This window comes from Pleurodeles waltl, chromosome 2_1 (assembly GCF_031143425.1).
Source record: "Pleurodeles waltl isolate 20211129_DDA chromosome 2_1, aPleWal1.hap1.20221129, whole genome shotgun sequence".
NCBI classification, from domain to species: domain Eukaryota; kingdom Metazoa; phylum Chordata; class Amphibia; order Caudata; family Salamandridae; genus Pleurodeles; species Pleurodeles waltl.
The window spans coordinates 605777062-605799254 of NC_090438.1; the positions used below are offsets into that span (position 1 = coordinate 605777062).

The 22193-nt window shown below is 42.7% G+C and overlaps 1 protein-coding gene across 5 annotated transcripts in view; it reads right to left on the minus strand.

Moving 5' to 3' along the window:
* The window catches only part of ELMO1 (engulfment and cell motility 1), a 1154836-nt gene that overhangs the window by 222226 nt on the left and 910417 nt on the right, over nucleotides 1-22193 (minus strand). The window contains exon 1 of one of the 5 annotated variants that reach the window (XM_069215603.1): nucleotides 20485-21018. The exons of 3 other annotated variants lie outside the window; for them this stretch is intronic. In XM_069215603.1, the coding sequence (XP_069071704.1) occupies nucleotides 20485-20736 (252 nt within the window). In that variant the 5' untranslated portion in view covers nucleotides 20737-21018. Of the gene's footprint in view, nucleotides 1-20216; nucleotides 20275-20484; nucleotides 21019-22193 lie in introns of those variants that run through there. One more of the 5 variants, XM_069215610.1, reaches the window with a different exon arrangement.

The following is a 22193-nucleotide window of genomic DNA, read 5'->3' on the forward strand; positions in this document are numbered from 1 at the left end:
GAAGGAAAATCTTTCTTTCTAGGTAGGCCAATGTGTTGTTCTAAAGACTTTAACTAAACAAAAGCTGCAATATCCAATTGGTAACCTCCAGCCTACAAACTATTTCAGTTATTGTTCTCCAAATTGTTTGGCATCCAGTTAAGAAAATGCATAATCAGTGTCTTTCCAATAATGACCTACAGTGTCAGCACAATCCAGGTAATGGCCTTCCTAATCAATCTCATCCACTTATTAACCTAAATGCTCGGTGTCATTCAGATAATTACCTTCAGAATCAGTGCTATCTAGATAAATCCCTCCATAATTATTGCCATTCAGAAAATGGTCTCAAGAATCCGTGCCATCCAGTCAATGGCTGCCACAATCACTGCCATTCAGATAACAGCTCCCAGAATGAGTGGCATCCAGTCAATGGCAACCAAGTGCAGTGCAGTCAAGTTAGTGGCTTCCAGGATCTGGTACATCAAGTTAATGGCTAAGGGAATCAATGCTACTAGTGGCATGCAATTAGTGCCCCAAACGTGGCATGGCTGCCAGTTATCAACCTCCTAATTTAAATACACCCAACTCAGTCCACTCCTGTCATTTCCTCAGACTGCATAAGCCAACACTCCTGACAAAACAAGTAGGGTGGAGCAGAGAAATTGAAATTGCTAATGGCTGATGCACCAACAGTGCTGTTCTACAGCTTTTTTTGTCCTCACTGAATGATCATTGAGGACAGCTTGAAATTCTTAATTGCCTCTAGCGGTTGTGCACTAGCAGCACAATGGCCCCTGAAGGTAGGGCCAGCCTTGGAGAAACCATTACATCGACGCTGCCCCCATAGGCACAACAGCCCTGCAGCAACCTCAACAGAGAGTAGTCTATGCAGAGGACCTTGAGAAACTGAGAACTGCACTCACTGTGTCACTGCTGTTAGTAGTACTCATCTGCGCTTATACTCTTGCTAGTGACTCCAAAGACTACAGCATCATGGCCCCTGTCCTTCCTATTTTGCTACACATTTAAGAAAAAAATTGGTGGCAACAGCCTATTACATATTATCCCACCAACCATCCTCCTGCCTCTCACCCATTGTCTCCAGGCTAGCGAAGGTCAAGCAACAAAGAAATGTGTCACGATACTCTGCCTGGTGGGTGATATAACGGGATCTATGCACCTCTCAATAGCCCATCGCCTGAAGGCAATCACTGCTTCTTTGTTCATGAAACATTTACAGTAGCAGTATATAGTGTTTGATTAAAGTCAGTTACTATCACTTACAGCATAATAGTAATAATATAATTTAAAAGAACTATGAGTTAAAAAGCAATACAATATGGATGTATTTCCAACATTACTGTAAACAGTCTGAAGTTCTTTCCAGAGATTCAACCCAGACGGTTTTTGTTTAATATAAAAGTGCATTGTGCCTATTAACAAGGATGCCTTCAGCATGTATGCGAGCGAATAATCTCAACATTGCCTATCCGAGTCATAACCGATAGCATTTCATTTAACAACTCATCTCACGAGGCCAAACCTCTGCGTCTGTTAGCTTACAGCCAAAGGTTACTTAGAAGTAGGACACGTACAAAGCATTCATCAAATGTAAAATTGAAAAGAGTTTAAAATCATCATGAGCAGCTAAAAAACGCAAGAAGCTAAAATGCCATACGCTGGCATGGGTTACAGAAACATTAGAACACTGTAAATACAGTCCATCAGTGGATGTCCAAGGCCAAAGTCAAGAGAAAACAAAGTGCCATGCTTCCGCTTATGGCAGTGTGGAACCGAAGGGTGTGCGCCGCCTTGCCAATGCAAATCCTAGCACCATGTGTCCTGAAATCCTCCCTGCAGTGTAGAAAAAAGACTAAAGTGCATATCTTTCATTCCTTGCACAGTAAGTTGCTAAAGTGCAGTATGTTTGGCATTTAACAGAGTTTTACTCACATAACTGATGTGACCAATCACAAAGGAAGCTTATGTGGGGATTCTGTTGTTTCCTGAAAAATTTATCGTGGACTGTTTAATGAGTGACTCTGCTTTTTTAAAGGAATTATCCAAAAACGCCATTGTTTGTGTGTCAGACTTTTCATGCAGAATAAAATTGCTTGGCGACAGGAACTAACTCCATTTAAATTAAAGACATTTGGGAGGTAAATTTTATGCCAAGGCAATACCACTGGGCAGATCCATAGTATACGCAGGAAGTCTTTCCGAGGATATTGGCAAAGCCTGCACTCTTTGTTCTCCACTGGCGGATGTCATTTTGGGAACCTGAAACACTTACAGTACATAAACGATATTATAACAAAAGTTACAAACTCAAGTGAGGATGATTGGGAAAACTGTACAAAACTTGTATTATGCTGGTCTCATATTCACTGCATTAAAAAGTAGGACAGCATACCAAATTCAGGAAAAACGACTTCTGCAAAAGCGCTCTCTAGCAATTATATTTGGCAGACATTTGCCACTTATTTCCATGTCTGTCTCCAAGCTGCTGGAGTGAAAATTGCCTAGATTACGGCGACTCCTTGAGGAGGAGGCTGCGCACTACAAATGCTCATTAACAAATTAATACAATGTATCACAGTGTGGGTAAGTTCAGGTAAAACAAATGGAAGGGTGGTCTGAAGGTTTGCCGTACCGGTTTTCTGTTTATTTAACTCTGGCAAACTGCTCTTAAGTAGTGCAAAACACGCCTTGCAGGAAATCGAAGATCAAAAAGGAGTGCCAGCTTGGGCTCCTGAACAGCCTCAGGCAGGCACTGGGAAGAGCGCGCTGAGTAGCTGCTTTACGTCATCGCGAATGGACTCGAGTGGTTCACCCAGTTTGCAATCTACTAATGTGCTTTGTTCATTCAAGACAGAAGATGCACCGCGCGAGCGAGCCACTGAAATATGAAATACCCAGAAGAGAATTGTTATTCTTCTGGCGTAGGCAGTATACTGGGCGCCCTGACAGTTAAGAGGAAAGCACTCCTGACAGAGACGCATTTAGCCATCGCAGCTCGACATTACATTCGGTAACATAAAAGTGCCAGACTAAAATAGAAATTCAACACAAAACACTATTACCGAGTATGCAGTAAATATCTGTAATCACGTTTCACAGAAATAAAAAATAGACTACTTCTATGGTTGATGTCAATCTATTTAGGTTATTAGCGGATAGTTTTGTGGGGGCTCTGTTAATATTGCATATGATGTTCGTATTAATATATCTTTAAAATGATTGCATTACAAGCAATAGAGAAGGTTTTCTTGTGTGCCTATGATGTGGCACACGCTAGGTGGGTAAAGTTGGTCCCTGCACCGCCTGTGAAGCGCTTCAGAAAGACCAGACCCTTGTGACGCAAAGTGTGGTCCACACAGTTTAGCTGAAGGCCAGTGCTTAATTTGTAAATAAAAAGGTGCCGGTGCCCAAAGCCCTCCGCTTAAACACACGACTGCTGTATTTAAATGTGCAAACACGGAATACTGAGGCGGCGAAATCCTGAAGATATCCCAGGCCTCTTCAATCCATTTACAGCCACTCGCTGCCCCTTCAGCTCACTCTGGCAGCTTTCTACGTTCTCCCTTTGTTAAGCTTTTTCGTTTTTCCCTTCCTCCGTCTTTCCCATAAGTGTCTTTTGCTCGCAGCAAATGCTTGAGGCTGAAGAATAAGCCCCGGCCCTCAGGAAAAAGTACCAGTGCTCAACACCGGAAACAACAAGCACAAATTAAGCACTGCTGAAGGCGCTTGAATATCCACCGCCTTCACCAAAATTAGCAGCAGGTGTCACATCACTTTGTGCTACTTCACCCCAACACACACCTTCTTCCTCACAAAGTGTAGATGCTTACTACCTGCATTGGGGAAGCTGGGCATAGGAAAGGGGTAACATGGGGCATGTAATTCTACTGGTGCACACAAAAGTACACCGACATGATCGCTCTTGCTAATCCTATTTAAACAATTGATGTTATTTGGCCTAGTGTCTACAACCATACTCTAGTCTACCATACCAGTAACGTTTCAGTTTAGGCTCTGGAAACTATAATTTGGTGCATGGAGAATAGTGCAATTTTACAGAAACTGGTCACTAATGTTCATAAAATTGGTCAATAACCTTCTCTGTCATCCAGCAAACTCATCCTTCAAATTCAAGTCGCTCTATCCGTTTATAGGCGCAAGAGAGACTAACATTCACACGTTGGCATGTAACACCAGAAGACACACGAACTTTCATTTTGGACACTTTTTAGAAAAGTGAGAGTTGTGTCGCGTGGCTTTTCCAGTGGAATTAGTGCGTCCTCTCTATCGAGCCACCCAGAGAACATTTTCTAGAAAACCTTGTTGAAATGCCAAACAATGAGTGGGACACATGTTAAAAAACATATTATGCACCACGGTGCAAATTCTTACAAGGGGTGGCCTGGTAGCTAGAAGCAGCTGTAGCTTAATATTAGTCGCAGAGTGCACAGAGGGGTTCGATCATTGGGCTTTTCACCATTCCCCCAATAATTATTTTCTAGAAATGTGCTCTAATGATTAATTTCACAACACAGGTGTGAAAAATATTGGCTAAAAATTCATAGCACTCAGAGGCCAAATAATCCAAAGACGAAGACTGAAGAGGAAGATTTATTTCACTTCTCTCATCACTGTATTCCAGTAACTTTCTGCAATCCACCCAGTCCACAGAAGGTGGTGGTGACGGAGGCTCCTGCAGCAGGGTGCCAATATTTGGCACCCTTGCTCCTTCGATATGACCCAATATAAGAGGGACTTTTCACCATTTCAGAAGCTTACTGATGCATCACACTCATCAAGTGCCAAACTCCTCACGAGCCCCAACAATGCAGTGTATGACTGAAAGCGTCATTGCTTGTCTGTCCAGTCAGATGCAGACTGTCTTACCGCTGCTGTTGCAGTGGAAATATAGTCATACAGTTAAGGCTTTTCATAAAAGTTCTTTGCTTCCATTTAGGTTCAGTGATGGGTGAATGCATACTGTTTTCTCGTAACTTTGGTTCCTGCACTCTTTATATTGCATCATCATTACCTTATCACTTCTTCTCCCAGTCCTCACGTCATGAGGTACTCCCAAATTCGGAAGGCATGCATCCGTCTGCCTAACTAAAATATATAAAAATGTAAGCTGGTCCCCTCCTGGTGTGCCTATATAGGACTATCCCTATCCAGAAACCTCTTGTTTTGTCTATCTCTTGAAGGAGGTAGTCACTTCACCCTGTGCCTCCTGGGTCTTGATGAGCATTCCTGATCATCCCATAGACTTTGTCTGGGCAGTCTGTACTTGTTGTGAAATTTTCCTGGCTTTTACTCACTTCCTTAGACCCTGCTGGGCTTGTAGTCTGGTTTCTGCTGGCTGTGTCTGTGTCAGTGTCAGTACATTCCTACTGGGCTTGTGTGAGATTGTGTAAGGATAGTTCTTGTGCTTGACTTGCTCTTCTTTTGCTTAGGACTGGGTCCGTGGTTGCTTTTCAGGATATTGTGGTCAGCCTCCCTTGATAGATGTGGTTTCCCCTGAAAGACAATAGGCTGGGGGTGGGTTTTCCCTGACATGCTGTTCTTTGTTTTCCACATCTGTATTTCCAGTGGAGCAAACTCACCAACATAGTACTGATATGTTTTCTATGATTGTCACATCTGCCGGGATATCCCCACACTCTGCCATTAAAAGCTTCATCCTTAACCTTTTCCGATACTTAGGGAGGGAAGCTACTTCTAACCTATCTTCTGGAGGGGCAACATTACAACCTGGGGCCTGATACAACGGGTATGCTATTTCTTAACAAAAGTCAGACTGTGTAAAGAAGTTTTGCAATTAGTGTTGAGCCTATCACACTCTAGAAAGTTAAGAATGACCACAGCAGCCATATCTGGGGTTTATGCTGAGTGGAGGGCTTCTGATGCAGACTATCAAGACATGAAATGGCCTAGCAAAGAGCGAAGAATAAAGCACGGCTAGCAGCCACACAGGAGTATACATAGCTATTTTCAAAATTATTTACACTATCTAAGATTTCGAAAAAGTGCCCTGGTCAAGCAGATGCTTGCCTTTAATAAAGTACCATCTTAGACCAATGATCTTGCCTTTTGAAACAGACCCAGAGCACTGACTGTTCTGCTAGACGGGTCATAAATCGTAGCTTACATCGGTGTCATCAATGGTAAAACAACCACATTCTGAAAAAAGAAACCATGAAAATAATTTCTTGATTGTACTGTAAATTAGGCCATAGTAGAGAGCATCAACAATTTTCATTTTCAGCCACAGCTGGTGGTTTTACGTTCCTGTAAGACAAGTTTGGTTATCATTCTAACTGCACTATCTACAGTGTGGCTCATCTCACGGTAAAAACTCTCCTCCATAATGACCAGGAGTTGGCACAGGTGAAGGGTGTACCTGGTGTATTTATGCCATGACCCCCTGCCTTGTCAGGATTTGATTTGGAGACTGACAGAGGCCTGTCTGTGCGACTGTCTGAAGTTTGTGTGTGAGACAGCAGTGGAGGGAGATTGGATCTAAAGACTAATGCCTCCCGAGAATACGTCCTGTGAGCTGGACCCAAGGTAGAACTTTTATTTGAGCAAATCGGAGGTGGCTACAGTGAACAACAATATCACTGGTGAGCCATTAGGATCTCACTTTGAGCAACACTAATGGAAGGTATAATCCTCAGGAATTTGAGACTAGGCTCACATGTGTGACTGAATCAATGTAAGACTGAACTGGGGCAACTAGTGTGCTCCTTGCAGAAGCCCAGACCCGGAAGAGCAGTTTTGGAAGCGGTTTTCTGGGAGTTCTTTCTGTGTTTTGTCTGAGGGAAAGAAGATGGTAAAGTTGAAGGTACCTGGACACACGGGAGTATGGCTCTCCGGTTGTAAGAGATTTATTTCCAAAAACGCTGTTAGGGATTTAAGCTACAGAAGTCAACTTTCTAGGAACAGATCAATTGAGTTTTTATGCTGCTTACATCTTTTGACAGTTACAGTGATTAGCTCAACAAAACTATTGCTAATGCCAGCATTACAGAAACTATATTGCCAGAATTATTCGTTTTTTACAAACCACTTTCTAAATGGGATTCAGTTGCACTGCAGAGTTGATTGTAAAATACCAGGCACAAAACTAGTGTTAGGACTATGCAAATAGTATTCTCAAACGTCAAGTATAAGCAGATAGTCTATTTATCCACACACAGATAATGTAACAAAGATAGCAAATACGTATTAGGATATTTTGCTGATGCAGAGGATCTTCATTTACAAAAAACTGTCTTACATGTATATTTTTGTTAACACTAAATTGAATGCTTTACACCCAGTATGAATAGAGTGGTTGGTATTTTTAATCTGACTATGTTATGACTAAGGGTATGACAAAATAATATAAATGGCTCCTTCTTACGATATTATACTTCAGTTATAACCAACAATAAATGCCTTTTGAATTTATCAGTCTGACGATCAGGCTATGGTTTCTGATGCCCTTCTTTCCAAGTAAGGTCACTGCTTCACACCCAAGCTCAGGTCAACTTAGCCTTAGAGTGGGAACGTATCCTCCAGTTTAATGGCACAATGCTATGCTGGGCATAAAATAGAAAGTTAAGTGGAAGAGAGAAGCACATGCTGCTTAGATGGAGGTGCCGGTGAGTTGCAGGACTGTGACAGACTTGGTCGGAACAACCACTCCTGGCACAGATAGAGGTACCGATGAGATGCAGTGCTCCTGCTCGTCTCAGTCAGGATAGGCATCCTTTACACAACTTTGTCTCTTTGAAAAACACTTTATGATACTTTGGTTAGGTAGACCTAATGCCTATTGAGCGCTTTTGTAAAAGTAATGTTAGTTCAGAAATAACATTCTAAGGTAGATGATCAGTAATGCAAGATCATTTCACTTGAAAAAAGAAATGAAATCCCAATGGGCTTCCTAATAGCAACTACAAATTGATCAGACTATCAAAACAGCAGTTGACGTGTACATCTTTTCCATGACCGCAGTCCGGCTTCTGAAAGAAAGCTGCAATAACAAACAGTAAGCATTTTGCAGGAATCCATCAGAATTCCATTAGATGCTAAAGAATTCAGGAAAGACACGAGGGTCATCCACTGTTGTTGAAAGAGCTTTAAACTAATCCAAAGATCTCTTCCACTTTTTTCCTTTTACTAGTGGAATCCATATAGACAGTACACATGGAGCCAACACATACATTAATAATAGTCATGTTCTTCAGGATCCAAGTAATCAATGGTTTTGGTGATGGGAGAGGCTCCTGTAAAGATTTTTCTCTCATGAAGCACCCATGACGTTCTTGAACCAGAGTAGCTCATTTGGGAAAGTCATGAAGCCATAACAACTTCTCTCATTCAATTTATCAAAGTTTCCACCATAAAGCTCAAAGTGCAAAACCAAAAAATCCTTGATCAAGCAGCATGAGGGCACTTAAATTTTCCCCGGTGGTGAAGAGGCTGTTTTGAAGAGTTTTACATCTCATCTGTTGAAAATACATTTCGAAGTGACGTGGAGTGTATAACATAATGGGCTATATTGACTATCTGCTTCCCTTTTGCCAACTCCCTGTGGGTAGAAATGTAGGCAATGACTCATCTCTATTAGAGTGGAACTATCAGTGAGGCGAGCATGAATACTGTCCTATGTTTGCTGGAGTAACCCTCATCCATGATGATGTTGGTCTAACCTTGGTGAAGGGAATGGAGGTGATATTACTAAAGTGTATTTCATAGGAAACAAGGTGATGGTAAACATACTGGGCCTCACTTATTCTCTACTTGGCACAGACACTACAAGGATCATTACTGGAGTCAATACACGACTGGCTCTTTGTCAACGTTTCTGCTGTCTCCTTTAATGCCGGTCCCTCATCAGGCCAAACATGTGTCCACCATCAAAAAACTAAAACCTCCGGGAAAGACTAGATTATTTTGGGACAGAACATGGAGAAAACCAACAAGTGATGGCAGACTTGTGGTTAGCAGTAGAACAACAAGAGTTATTGTCAAGGAAAACACTGGTTTCTTTTTACTCTAATCTGTTTATTTACCTTTGGCTTAATCGTTCTGAAGGATCATTGCAGGATATCCCCTGGCATTGCAAACAACAAGAAGAGTTAAATAAAACCTGCCATTTTAGAATGGAGTTACTGGATGCAATTGAACACGTTATGTACCTTTGGTAATGCTCTTTCTGAAGGATATTCTATCCAACCACTGATTCTTCACCTTTAGCAAAACCCCAAATGGCATACTGGATGTGGAAGATTTTTCTGCATAGGTCCTGTGCACCAGTTGGTGGCACTGTGCGGCTTTGCATCGACTCCAGCCTGCCTGAGAAGTGACAACTGGATCCGCATATAGGTGCCACCCCAACTGCATTGACATCAGTGTATTTCAGAACCACGTATATACAAAGAAGAACCCCACTGGCTATGGATTCTTTTCCTTACCAAATACACAAAACAGCCCATAAATCCTGTGTGTATCATACGATTTATATTTGAGTCATACATTTCAAAACACTTGTTGCCATGTACACCCACAAACCTCAGGTTGCACAAGATAGTTTTAGAGAAGACAAACAATACATTCATAAAGGCACAACCCCCCAAAAAATCAATATAAACATTTAACAAACATTTGAAAGGTTGTTTTGTTCAGGAAAAGTAACTTCAAGAGCTATCTATACAAAGTAAGGTTAGCTAATTGTGGCAGCTCAATAAAGTCCCAAACATCTGATGTGAAATAGGAGGTAAATTTGACAAGGGTCCACTTCCTCCTGAGCTTTCAGTTCCTTACTTTCCACTGTGCCCAGGAAAGTGCTATTCTTTTTCCTATAAAGAAGTTGGGAAGGCTCCTAGCCACCTCTCTCACTCCAAATAGTTTGGGAATGTGTTTTTAAGAGCTCATCATCAGGGCCACATACTTTTTACAACACCTGAACACACTAAACAGAAGAATAAAAAAATATGTATATATATACCCAAAACAATGTTTTGATAAAACCATGAAAAGGCATATGGACTGTAGAGAATCCCCAATGTTTCTAAACCGAAAGACAACGCCATAGTATGGATTCACCATTTATGCCTGGTGGTGGAAATCAAACCCCTTTCTTGTGCAAAAGACTGAATCACAGTTAAACAACTGTCAAGCTTATATCTATCTACTATGAAGAAAACATGATGGAAAGTAGTGTCCCAAAAATGGAATGATATTAAGTGTTGACCGCATGCTTTTTTATCCCATATAACATCAACTTCCGTGTACAAGAAACCTTGTTTCTTCTAATGGGAAAGAAAATAATCAATAGCCAATGGGGGTCTCCTTTGTATACACATGGTTCTTACCTTGATCCCTCCCCCATTTAGGCTTTACAGGATCAACTTCCCTCTTTCTTCTGAAAGAAACTGAAAAGCACACCACAGATTTCTCACCTTTAGAACAGATACCAAAGCAGTACCAACTGTGGTGGTTTGTGTGTGGAATGAATCAGACCAAAATGTTCTGCAGAACAAAATTGGTAAACTGGCCTTTCTGCCAGACCTGGCGGACAGGGCAATTGTGCTTTTGTGAAAGTGTGCACTGATGCCTATGTTGTAGTCCAACTCCTTGTGCTAGTGCAGTGATGGCAGGCTTGGCCCTTCTGAAATAGACCTTCAATGGGCACAGCAGATCATACTGCATATGACTAAATACCTGGATGAAGTTGGTTTCTGCACTGCCTTGCCCTTCTTTACCGTGGATAATCCCACAAAGAGATGATCATCCACCTGGCTGTCTTTGGTACGATCAACGTAAGAGCTCAGAGCTCTTTCAGGGGCCCAACAATGGAGTTTCTCCTCCTCTTTTAAGGGGTGAGGTGCAGCAAAGAACATCAACAGAATGATAGACTGACACAAAAGGAAGTGAACCTTCAGTAGAAATGTTAATCTAGCCTTTAGCACCAGTTTATCTGGAAAGATGGGGGTATAGGGCAGCTGGTCTGATAAAGCTGTATTCTCACCCAGGTAATGGGCTGATGTTATCACAATAAGAAAATATCTTCATGGTCAGGAGATGTATAAAGCTGTGCAACAGCTCAAAAGGAGTGCATATATGAAATGTAAGGACCAGATTGAGATCCTACTGTGGCATCATTGAAAGTTTGGGAGGAAACATGAATTCAAATGTGAATTAAATCGCATCACAACAGGTGATTTGAAAGAGGACATTTGGTCCTTGCTGGACCAAATACAAAACAAGACACCAAGATCCGTGATGTGGATGTCACACCAATCCACAAATTTGACCCAGCATACACAGACTTTGTAGAAGAAAACCAGCTCAAAGGATGACATCCACCATTGTAGGAGGCAGATCAAATGTGGTCACCTGCCACTACTCAGTCTCCATGCATGGGTGTGTAGATTGCGTAGGCCTCCAAAACAGCTGCCTGATCAGAAGACAGATGCTTAGCCCACGAGTCCCAGGTACCACACTCTCTTTGTCCAATCTGAAGCCACTAGGATGACTTGGGCTCTGTAATTCTTGATCTTCTTTAGAACTTGAAACAGGAGAGATGGAGGCAGCAGACAAACAGGAGTCCTGTGCTTCACTCTAGGTGGAACATGTCTTATAAAGAAAGCCTTCTTGAAAACTTCAGCATACAAAAATGCTGACATTCTGCATTCTCTGCACTGGTAAAGCGATTGAGCAAGAGTTCGCCCCATTGCTGGAAGATGCACTATGCCATCTCTAGGCGTAACTGCCATTTGTGATCAGTTAGGCATTGTTGGCTAAGTTTGTCCACCGTGGCATTTAAAGATCCTGCCAGGTGGTTCAGGATCAGGAAAATGCACTGGCAATTCAGCCAGGCCCAGAGGCCTGGGGCTTCCTGACACACCTTGCCCAACTTGTTACAGTACCATTTGATGTGGCATTGCCAATGAGGACCTGAATCAGCCTTCCTTTGATCAATGGCAGGAAGACTTTGAATGCCAAACAAACAGCCCACAAGTCTAGCAGGTTGATGTGGAGGGAGGCCTCCGTCACTGACCAGAGTCCTATATAATGTCCATCTCTCCCAGATGACCTCCCCAACTCAGCAGTGATGTGTCTGTCACCAACATCAGCTCTGGGTGGGGTAAGGAGAGGGGTTTGGAGCTGGTCCAACTGTGTCTGAATAGGCACCACTGAAGATTATTTTCAGTCTCTTTCGAAACCTGGATGGAATCTGAGAGGTTCCCTTAGTGCTGGGCACTAGAGACCATACCTGCAAAGGCTCCTGGCATGCTCTTTAAACAGGATGCAGGAGGCCAATACATCATGAAGCCTCAGAGATACCCTCACTGTGGCCCATGACCAAGGCTAAATCATCAGAATTGTAGTAAGTACGTCCTGAACGTCTTGAGCCGCAGAGAAAGACACAAAGTGCACTGTATCCAGGACAGCTCAGATGAAAGAGCCTCTAGAAAGGAGTCAGGTGTGACTTTGGCAAATTAATTGTAAACACCAGTGATTAATTGTAAACGCCAGAGATGTAAGAAGGTTCAGCATCATGTGGAGGTGGTTCACAAAAAGCCCGTTGTCAAGGTAAGGGAAGACTGGTATCCCTGAACTCTGAAGGTATGCCACAACCAGCAACATCACCTTTGTGAACACACATAGGGCAGTGGTCAGTTCAAAATGGAGCATGGTAAACTAAAAATGTTCATGGTCCACCTTGAACCAATGGTAGCGCCTGTGGGCCTAGATAAGGATGTGGAAAACATATATCCTGCAGGTCCAATGCTACCATCCAGTCTCCTAGACTCACAGCAGATAGAACCTTGGAAATCGTAAGCATCTTGAGTTTCAACTTCCATAGGAGTTTTGATCTCCAGGGCTAGGACTCTCTCTGTGCCTTCTTTCTCCAAGAGAGTCTGAACTCCCTTCAGCAAAATGGACAAATGGTCACCACCGAGTGGAAGATACAGTGGGACGGAAAGTAAAGGCAAGGAGTTGCCACATTATATTATCTGTAGGACCCACCTGTCGATGTTATAGCTCATCAGCTGTGGAGAAAAGGACTGGTTCTGCCTCCCAAAGGGTGCTTATGTTCTGCAAACTAAAGTGGCTGAGACCCTATTGCGGTTGGGGACTTTGAGATTCACTGTCCCTGCAATCCTGGATGTTCTCTACTGGATCCCGTACCTCAGCTAAATGAAACAAAAAATAACCTAATATGAAATGATAACATAGCCAACACTCTGAATGGTGCATCAGAAAGTACCATGATGCTGCTTTCATATTATTTGTGCAATGTCAGAAAATTATGCAAGTGATCTGATAGTTGCATTCCCCTGAAACACCTTGTTTCCATACCTCAGCTTTATTTTAATAAATGCATTTGGGGATATATAGGCTTGATGAATTCCAGCTGGACTAAGGGCCACATTACAATAGTCTGCAAAATGAAAGCTCAGCACAGAAATCATGGTGTTCTGGGGGCATGGACTGTTGGATATACTCACAATCTGTGCAGAAATAATTATCAATAAGAAATAATAGAAATGCTCTAATTGAACTATTACCTTCAATGTATTTTAATCGGGGATCAGAGTATATATTTCATGTAAAACCGCAACTTCTTTATGGGAGAATGAAGTCCAGATCAATTCAAGACAATACAAATGCAATTAGTACCTTTTACCTCTTCAACAAGTGTTAAACCGAACTATATCTGTAAACCAAAAGCGAATACCCGCCATTGAAAACAATACAAATATTGGTCAGCATTTTTCCAGAATAAAAAAAATAATAATAAGATTTTCTGATCATAACAAGGCTAGAGTGACATGAACAAAAACACGATTGACAGCGGAGGACTGGGGCAGGAGAGACAGCAGGCATGTACTACAAACAGTAAGTGTACAGAGCAGGTGCCAGTGCCCCCATATCCCATGGGGGGGCTTGGAAAATTAGGACATTGGTTCACTGATTTAGGGGTACAAGAGACCCCAAAATTCATGACACACTTTATGGAGTTTTTGAATCTACACATATAAAAATTTTAAAAAATGACATTGCCTTTAACCAGATGATGGGGCTCTATACAAAGTTCATCCAGCAATGCCAATTGACCCAGCTGCACAGCAAGGCAAGAAACAGTTCGATAACACAAAGGATCCAAGAATAACTAATGCTCAATAGGCCAGCACTCGTTTTTAACTTTAACTTTTAACGGTGTCCTAGATTACCTTCAGAGAATAAAAGGAGTACATACTGGCAATCTATCGCCAACGTGAATTGTCTCACTGCACCCACTACCCACTATCATCACCAATTCACTACAACCCTATTGGGACAAGGTCAAAAAAAGATCTCCACTTAAAAGCCCACTTTTTTGAGGGGCCCACTGGGTAATGTGGAGCACGACCTGAAGACGGAGCATGCTTGCGTGAGGATCCATGATCCTGAAAAGGACACTCCCGGTGATATTTTGTAAAACAAGGATAAATAGGAATTTTTTTGCCTCTTGTTTTTTTTTTTTTTTTTATCAATCTCAATGAGACAAAAAACAACGGAACATCACATTTTCTGTAAGCAGTCAAGTTCGGGGGTGATATGTAACAAACTGCTAACACCCTGCCTCCCCCCTTCTGATTTTTGATGAATAGAAAGACTCCATAAACACATGAGGTCTGATTCCCAAAGATTCTTCTGTGAGTAGGCGTGGCTACTCTTGCACTACTCCACTGACTTAGGTAGGTTCTTCTACAAGTCCAGACAACACGATGGCCCAAGCCGTCGCCTACTCAGATATACAGCCTACGTTGGGAGTTTCCGATACTTTACCGTTCAACACTCCCTCTCGCTCCTTTACCAACTATGTCTGTCTGCCCCAATCACACTCCAGTCTAAAGGAGGCACGCGACGCTTCTCCCTACCAGCTGAAGAAGCGAGGAACAGTCCAGCTTTCCGGGATGCTTCTTTAATCACAGCTTTTAAGAGAATCTGAAATTGGGTCACGCAACCCAGGGCATCAGTGCGTTTTGTAAATGTAATTGCAAGGTGTAACAGGGTCTCAGGCACCGATTAAGATAGCGTGCAAAACGAATCTGATTTGCATTCAGGAGGACATGGCTTCAGTGAGTTAGCTGACAAACAGTATAGCCAGAGGCTTCATAAATACGCCCAGACCTGATAAATATAAAACATTCAATTACCCTTTCAATAATATATGGCAAACAGCCTGGAGAAGGCACAGCAGGGAGCAAATATACTTTTGAAACCGTGTACTAATTCCGAATTGTGCATTTGTTTCTAAGCACTTCAAATACAGACACAGAAAATGCCTTTATTTGCCTCTGATCAGAAGTGGCTAGGTGTGTGCAATGTAGCCACATCACTGCAGAAAGCGGAGTTTTCACACTACAATTTAAACAGTGTACTTTCGCGGGCTTATAATATTATATTACTGGAGGAGTCCCTGTGGGCTACTAACCGCTCTCCATCTTGCCTAGAGTACAAAACCTTGTCTCACTTCTGCTTCTTTCATGCACTGCATTTGCGTTTCTATCATACTTTGCCATTTCGGTCGAACAAACGGCTCACACAGAAAGTCAACTAACAGGAGCACTTCAGCTGTATAAAGATAGGAGCACTTTATCGGCTGTGTACAAATAGAAGCACCCTCCTCAGCTGTGCACAAACATTAGCACTTCACTAGCTGTGCACAAAGAGAAGCAGCTCTCCAGCTGTGTACAAATAGGAGCATTTTAAGAGTTGTGTACAAATAGAAGTACTTCATGAGCTGTATACAAACAGAAAAACCTCATCAGCGGTCTACAAAAAGAAGCACCCCACCAGTTGTGTACAAATAGAAGCACCGCACTAGCTGTGTACGAATAGAAGCACCTCACTAGCTGTGTACAAATAGAAACACCTCACTAGCTGTGTACAAATAGAAGCACCTCACTAGCTGTGTACAAATAGAAGCACCTCACTAGCTGTGTACAAATAGAAGCACCTCACTACCTGTGTACAAATAGAAGCACCTCACTAGCTGTGTACAAATAGAAGCACCTCACTAGCTGTGTACAAATAGAAGCACCTCACTAGCTGTGTACAAATAGAAGCACCTCACTAGCTGTGTACAAATAGAAGCACCTCACTAGTTGTGCACTAATAGTTGTGCACTAATAGAAGCCCTTCATCAATAGTGTACAAATAGAAGCACCTCACCAGCTGTGTACAAATAGGAGTACCTCACCGGCAGTGTAGAAGTAGAAACACCTCACTAGCTGTGTACGAATAGAAACCCCTCACTAGCTGTGTACGAATAGAAGCACCCCACCAGTAGTGTACGAATAGTAACACCTCACTAGCTGTGTACAAATAGAAGCACCTCGCCAGCTGTGAACAAATAGGGGCTGTGTACAAATTGAAGCACTCAGAAGCTCTCTAGTAACAGAAGCCCATCCTCAACTGTCTACAAATAGGAGCACCGTAGTAGCTGTATTCAAGTAGTAGCTGTATTCAAATAGAAGCTCATCGGATGCACTAACAGAAGCATCTCATCACCTGTGTACAAATAGAAGCATAACCTCAGTTTTGGGCAAAGAAGGGCACCTTAAAAGCTGTGTACAAACAGTAGCATCTTATGAGCTGTGTGCAAATAGCAGCACCTCATCAGCTGTGTACAAAAAGAAGCATCTTAGGAGCTGGGTACAAATAGAAGCACATCATCAGCTGTGTACAACCAGGGGCATCTTAGGAGATGTGTACAAATAGAAGCACCTCACAAGCTGTGCACAAATAGAAGCCCTTCATCAGATGTGTACAAATAAAAGCACCTCACTAGCTGTGTACAAATAGAAACACCTCAATAGCTGTGTACGAATAAAAACACCTCACTAGCTGTGTACAAATAGAAACACCTCACTAGCTGTGTACAAATAGAAGCACCTCACTAGCTGTGTACAAATAGAAGCACCTCACTAGTTGTGCACTAATAGAAGCACCTCACTAATTGTGCACTAATAGAAGCACCTCACTAATTGTGCACTAATAGAAGCACCTCACTAATTGTGCACTAATAGAAGCACCTCACTAGTTGTGCACTAATAGAAGCCCTTTATCAATAGTGTACAAATAGAAGCACCTCACCAGCTGTGTACAAATAGGAGTACCTCACCGGCAGTGTACAAGTAGAAACACCTCACTAGCTGTGTACGAATAGAAACCCCTCACTAGCTGTGTACGAATAGAAGCACCCCGCCAGTTGTGTACGAATAGTAACACCTCACTAGCTGTGTACAAATAGAAGCACCTCGCCAGCTGTGAACAAATAGGGGCTGTGTACAAATTGAAGCACTCAGAAGCTGTCTAGTAACAGAAGCACATCCTCAACTGTCTACAAATAGGAGCACCGTATTAGCTGTATTCAAATAGAAGCTCATCAGATGCACTAACAGAAGCATCTCATCACCTGTGTACAAATAGAAGCATAACCTCAGTTTTGGGCAAAGAAGGGCACCTTAAAAGCTGTGTACAAACAGGAGCATCTTATGAGCTGTGTACAAATAGCAGCACCTCATCAGCTGTGTACAAAAAGAAGCATCTTAGGAGCTGGGTACAAATAGAAGCACATCATCAGCTGTGTACAAACAGGGGCATCTTAGGAGATGTGTACAAATAGAAGCACCTCACAAGCTGTGCACAAATAGAAGCCCTTCATCAGATGTGTACAAATAAAAGCACCTCACTAGCTGTGTACAAATAGAAACACCTCAATAGCTGTGTACGAATAAAAACACCTCATTAGCTGTGTACAAATAGAAACACCTCACTAGCTGTGTACAAATAGAAACACCTCACTAGCTGTGTACAAATAGAAACACCTCACTGGCTGTGTACAAATAGAAGCACCTCACTGGCTGTGTACAAATAGAAGCACCTCACTGGCTGTGTACAAATAGAAGCACCTCACTAACTGTGTACAAATAGAAGCACCTCATTAGCTGTGTACAAATAGAAGCACCTCATTAGCTGTGCACGAATAGTAACACCTCATTAGCTGCGAGCAAATAGAAGCAACCTCACTAGCTGTGCAAAAATAGAAACACCTCACTAGCTGCGAGCAAATAGAAGCACCTCACTAGCTGTGTAAGAATGGAAACACCTCACTAACTGTGTAGAAAGAGAAGCACCTCACTAGCTGTGTACGAATAGAAACACCTTACTAGCTGTATACAAATGAGAGCGCATCTGGAGTTGTGTACAAATAGAAGCACTTCATCAGATGTGTACAAATAGAAGCACCCCACTAGCTATGTACAAACAGGAACACTTCATCAGCTGTGTACAAATAGAAGCACCTCACTAGTGTTGTGCAAATAGAAGCACCTCATCAGCGGTGTACAAATAGAAGCACCCCAAAACACTTCATCAGATATGTGCAAATAGAAGCACCTTAGGAGCTGTGAACAAACAGAAGCACCCCACTAGCCGTGTACAAATAAAAGCACCTTAGCAGCTGTGTACAAAAAAGAAGCACTTTATCGGATGTGTACAAATAGAAGCACCTCACTAGCTTTGTACAAATAGAAGCACCTCATCGGCTGTGTACAAATCATAGCATCTCCTCAGCTGTATATAAATAGGAGGACCATGAGAGCTATGGACAGACAGAGGCACCTCGGCAGCTGTGAACAAATAGGAGTTGCGTACAAAGTGAAGCACTTTATAAGCTGTTTACTAACAGAAGCACCTCCTCAACTGTGTACAAATAGGAGCACCGTAGTAGCTGTATACAAATAGAAGCTCATTGCATGCACTAGCAGAAACATCTCATCACCTGTGTACAAACAGAAGCATAGACTCCGTTTTGACAAAGATGGGCGCCTTAAAAGCTGTGTACAAACAGGAGCATCTAATGAGCTGTGTACAAATAGCAGCATCTCATCAGCTGTGTACAAACAGGAGCATCTTAGGAGCTGGGTACAAATAGAAGCACCTCATCAGCTGTGTACAAACAGGAGCATCTTAGGAGATGTGTACAAATAGAAGCACCTCATCAGCTGTTTACAAACAGGAGCAGATTAGGGCCGAGTACAAATAGAAGCACCTCATCAGATGTGTACAAATAGAAGCACCTTACCAGCTTTGCATATATGGAAGCAACTCATCAGCTGTGCACAAATAGAAGCTCCTAACCAGCTGTGTACAGACAGAAGCACCTCATCAGCGGTGTACAATTAGGAGCACCTCAACTGCTTTGTTAAAAAAGGAGTACACCATGTGCTGTGAACAAAAAGAACACCCCATAAAACGTGTCTAAAAAGAAATACCTCAGGAGCTGTGTACAGCTAGGAGAACATTATGTGTTTTCTGTATTAATAGATAAAGCTTGTGTATTGTGTTCAAAAAGTACCACCACACGCACGGACTACAAACAGAAACTCATCTTGTGTCGAAAGAAGAGCGCCTATGGGGGTGTGTACAAACGTGAACACCTCATGCGTTTTTTATTTCAAACAGGAGCATCTCGTGGGCTTTGTTCAACTAGGAGTACCTCGTGCGCTTTCTATAAATGTGACTACCTCGCGCGTTTTGTGAAAAGAAGAGCACCTCGTGTTGTGTTCAAAAAGGACTTCCTTGAAATATCCAAAAAGGTGCACCTCGTGGGCTTCATAATAGAAGCAACTCACAGGTGATGCACTCGTATGAGCATTTCGTGAGTTGTGTTCTATTAGGGGCACCCTGTGGGGTTTTCTTGAGAACTTGAGTAAACATAGGACTGCCTCGGGAGTTTTTCTGCCAGGACCAAATTTCATTTAAGATTGAAAGGATTTTTTCGATAAAGCAACAACAGCCTTAATGTGATGTTCAACTGTGTGAAGTGAAGCATGGAATAAGATCCAATAGGACAGAATAATGACACTACAGCGTGAAATCCCCAGTCTGAGTACAGGAAATCTGCGAACTCCCAGTACGAGTGACAAATTACAAAAAATAAATGAGGCAGTGCCAGGCATGGGTTTAAGACAACATTGACACAATAATTCAAACGTATAAAAAGGAGATGAATCCCAGATTTAGCAGGGCGGAAGCAGCTCGCTGCCATCTGCCACTGTTTCCACGCTGGTCCTCGGAGACCCGTCTGTGACAGCTCACACTCAGCGGCACGTGTAAACAATACGAAAGATGCTTAACCCGCACAGCACAGCAAATCCTACCTTCCGGGAGCACGGGCAGCAGGTTTGGTCCGACATCCTCGACAACCACGACTGTTTCGCACACACTTGCCAACATCCCACTGCGACACAGTTACGGGCACCACAGTGATGTTAAAAGGAAAAAAAAAACTGACCCTTTTCACAATTACGCCCACAGGACACCAGTGATTGGATGGGTTCATAGGATACGGTTTCTTTCTAGACACAAAGACAATGCGGTGCTTACTCTGGCAAAAAGTGAGTGGATTAAAATGTGAGCTGTACTTACAGTGGCCCGGATGCCCCATTGTTCACTATTTCGGATACTGCCTCTGAAAAGCTCTCTTCGCCACCTTCTAGATGACCAAAGTGCGTGGCTTTCTCTGGCTTCGGACGGAAGACTGTAATAAGGTCTGCTTTCGAGGTAGCCATGTGCCAACGAAGCCCCTCGGTCCACCTCTGCCTGGTGTGCTGTGCCAATCTGAGATACGCGTGCAGCACTGCTTGTGTTTATAGTGCCTGAGCCCCGTCCTGCTCCCATTGGCAAACAGCTTGGAGGCGGTAGCCAATCAGGGCGGCTCCCATGTCAGGGATGCTCCAGCCCATTTCCTGAGCATCCTCGGAGATGGGCTTCTCCTGCAGGAGCTCTTCTTTACAGATTCATAAAGGGAAATTCTCAGGTCCCCTGCCTCCACCGCCTCGAGCAGCCCCCACCGCCTCCCTCCTTTGTTTAAAGCTACACTGTTGTCCGGAGGGGGAGCGAGAGGGAAAGGAAGCCGGAGTTCAAATTCATATCCACCATCTACCTTGTTGGGAATAGAGCAGGCGATGTGTCTGGGCTCAATAATTACCCATTCCATCACCATAGAAACAGACTGGATGCAGCGAGCTGGATTTGAGTAGAACATCTGCTGCCAGATTCACAATCAGCCTCATTCTCATCTCTCCCCGTCCCCTCATTACTTATATTTGATGATGAGCGACCAGAAAGACATGTATACAGTGTGTGTGTAAATATATTCATTTTTGCGCGCAGAAATATATATTGAGTAAACATTAAGCACCGTTCCTAACGACTAAACCGATAGGTTTCACACACTCTATGATAAATCCAGTTTTTAATCTGATAATTTTGTCAAAATGTAAATAATGATCATGACATTTTTGAGACACGTCTTTTTTGGTTCTTGTGCAATTGCGTGCAGCAAGTTTCGAACAGCCATTTAAAGGTATAAGGACGGCCGATTTTAAATAGATCCCACACTCAAATATATTAATCAGTGCCACTTTCCACATCAAATCTTCAGGCGTAGCTACCGCACACAAGAAGCTCTGTGGCACGCTATGCGCTGCTTCCCAGCCTCCTTTCGGTTACGCAACTATTACTTTGTTAGAGATAAAAATAACAGGAGCAGGGTATCATTTTTTTAGACTATAAAGGTTAGGTTGACTGAGTTCTTTCAAATAACACCCAGTGCATCATGGGTAACTGAAAACTGTAGTGGACATCTTGCTCAACGCATTCCTCTTAACATCAGATTGAAACAGAGGTGTGCATAGGCCTCAGTAGTGTTCTGGCTGCTTTTAGGTGACTGGAAACAATGTTCTTCTATGGCAAGGGCCGCTCCTAGGACTACTGGGGCCCTGGGCGAAAGGGAAGATGTGAGGTCCCTCTAACTTGCATGCAATTTACAAGAAGTGACATCACAAAAAGTGGCATCACAGATCTAATAATCTTTTCAGGCATCCCTAAAGTGACCTAGCCCTTTCATTTGAATCTTGTACTGCCGCATGTATAACAGAAAAATGAAAAGGCAAGTTCCAGAAGGAAAGGAAATTAAAAACAAAATAAGCTAATTACATGTACTATAAAGAAGCAACTTGAGACATCCTCTGGTAGAAGCCTGTGCTAGTGAAAGCTTTCATTAAAATCCTTTTTACTTTGACAGAAAATGAAGTTTGATGATGTACTTATTTTGGAGCCCATAGTGAAACCAG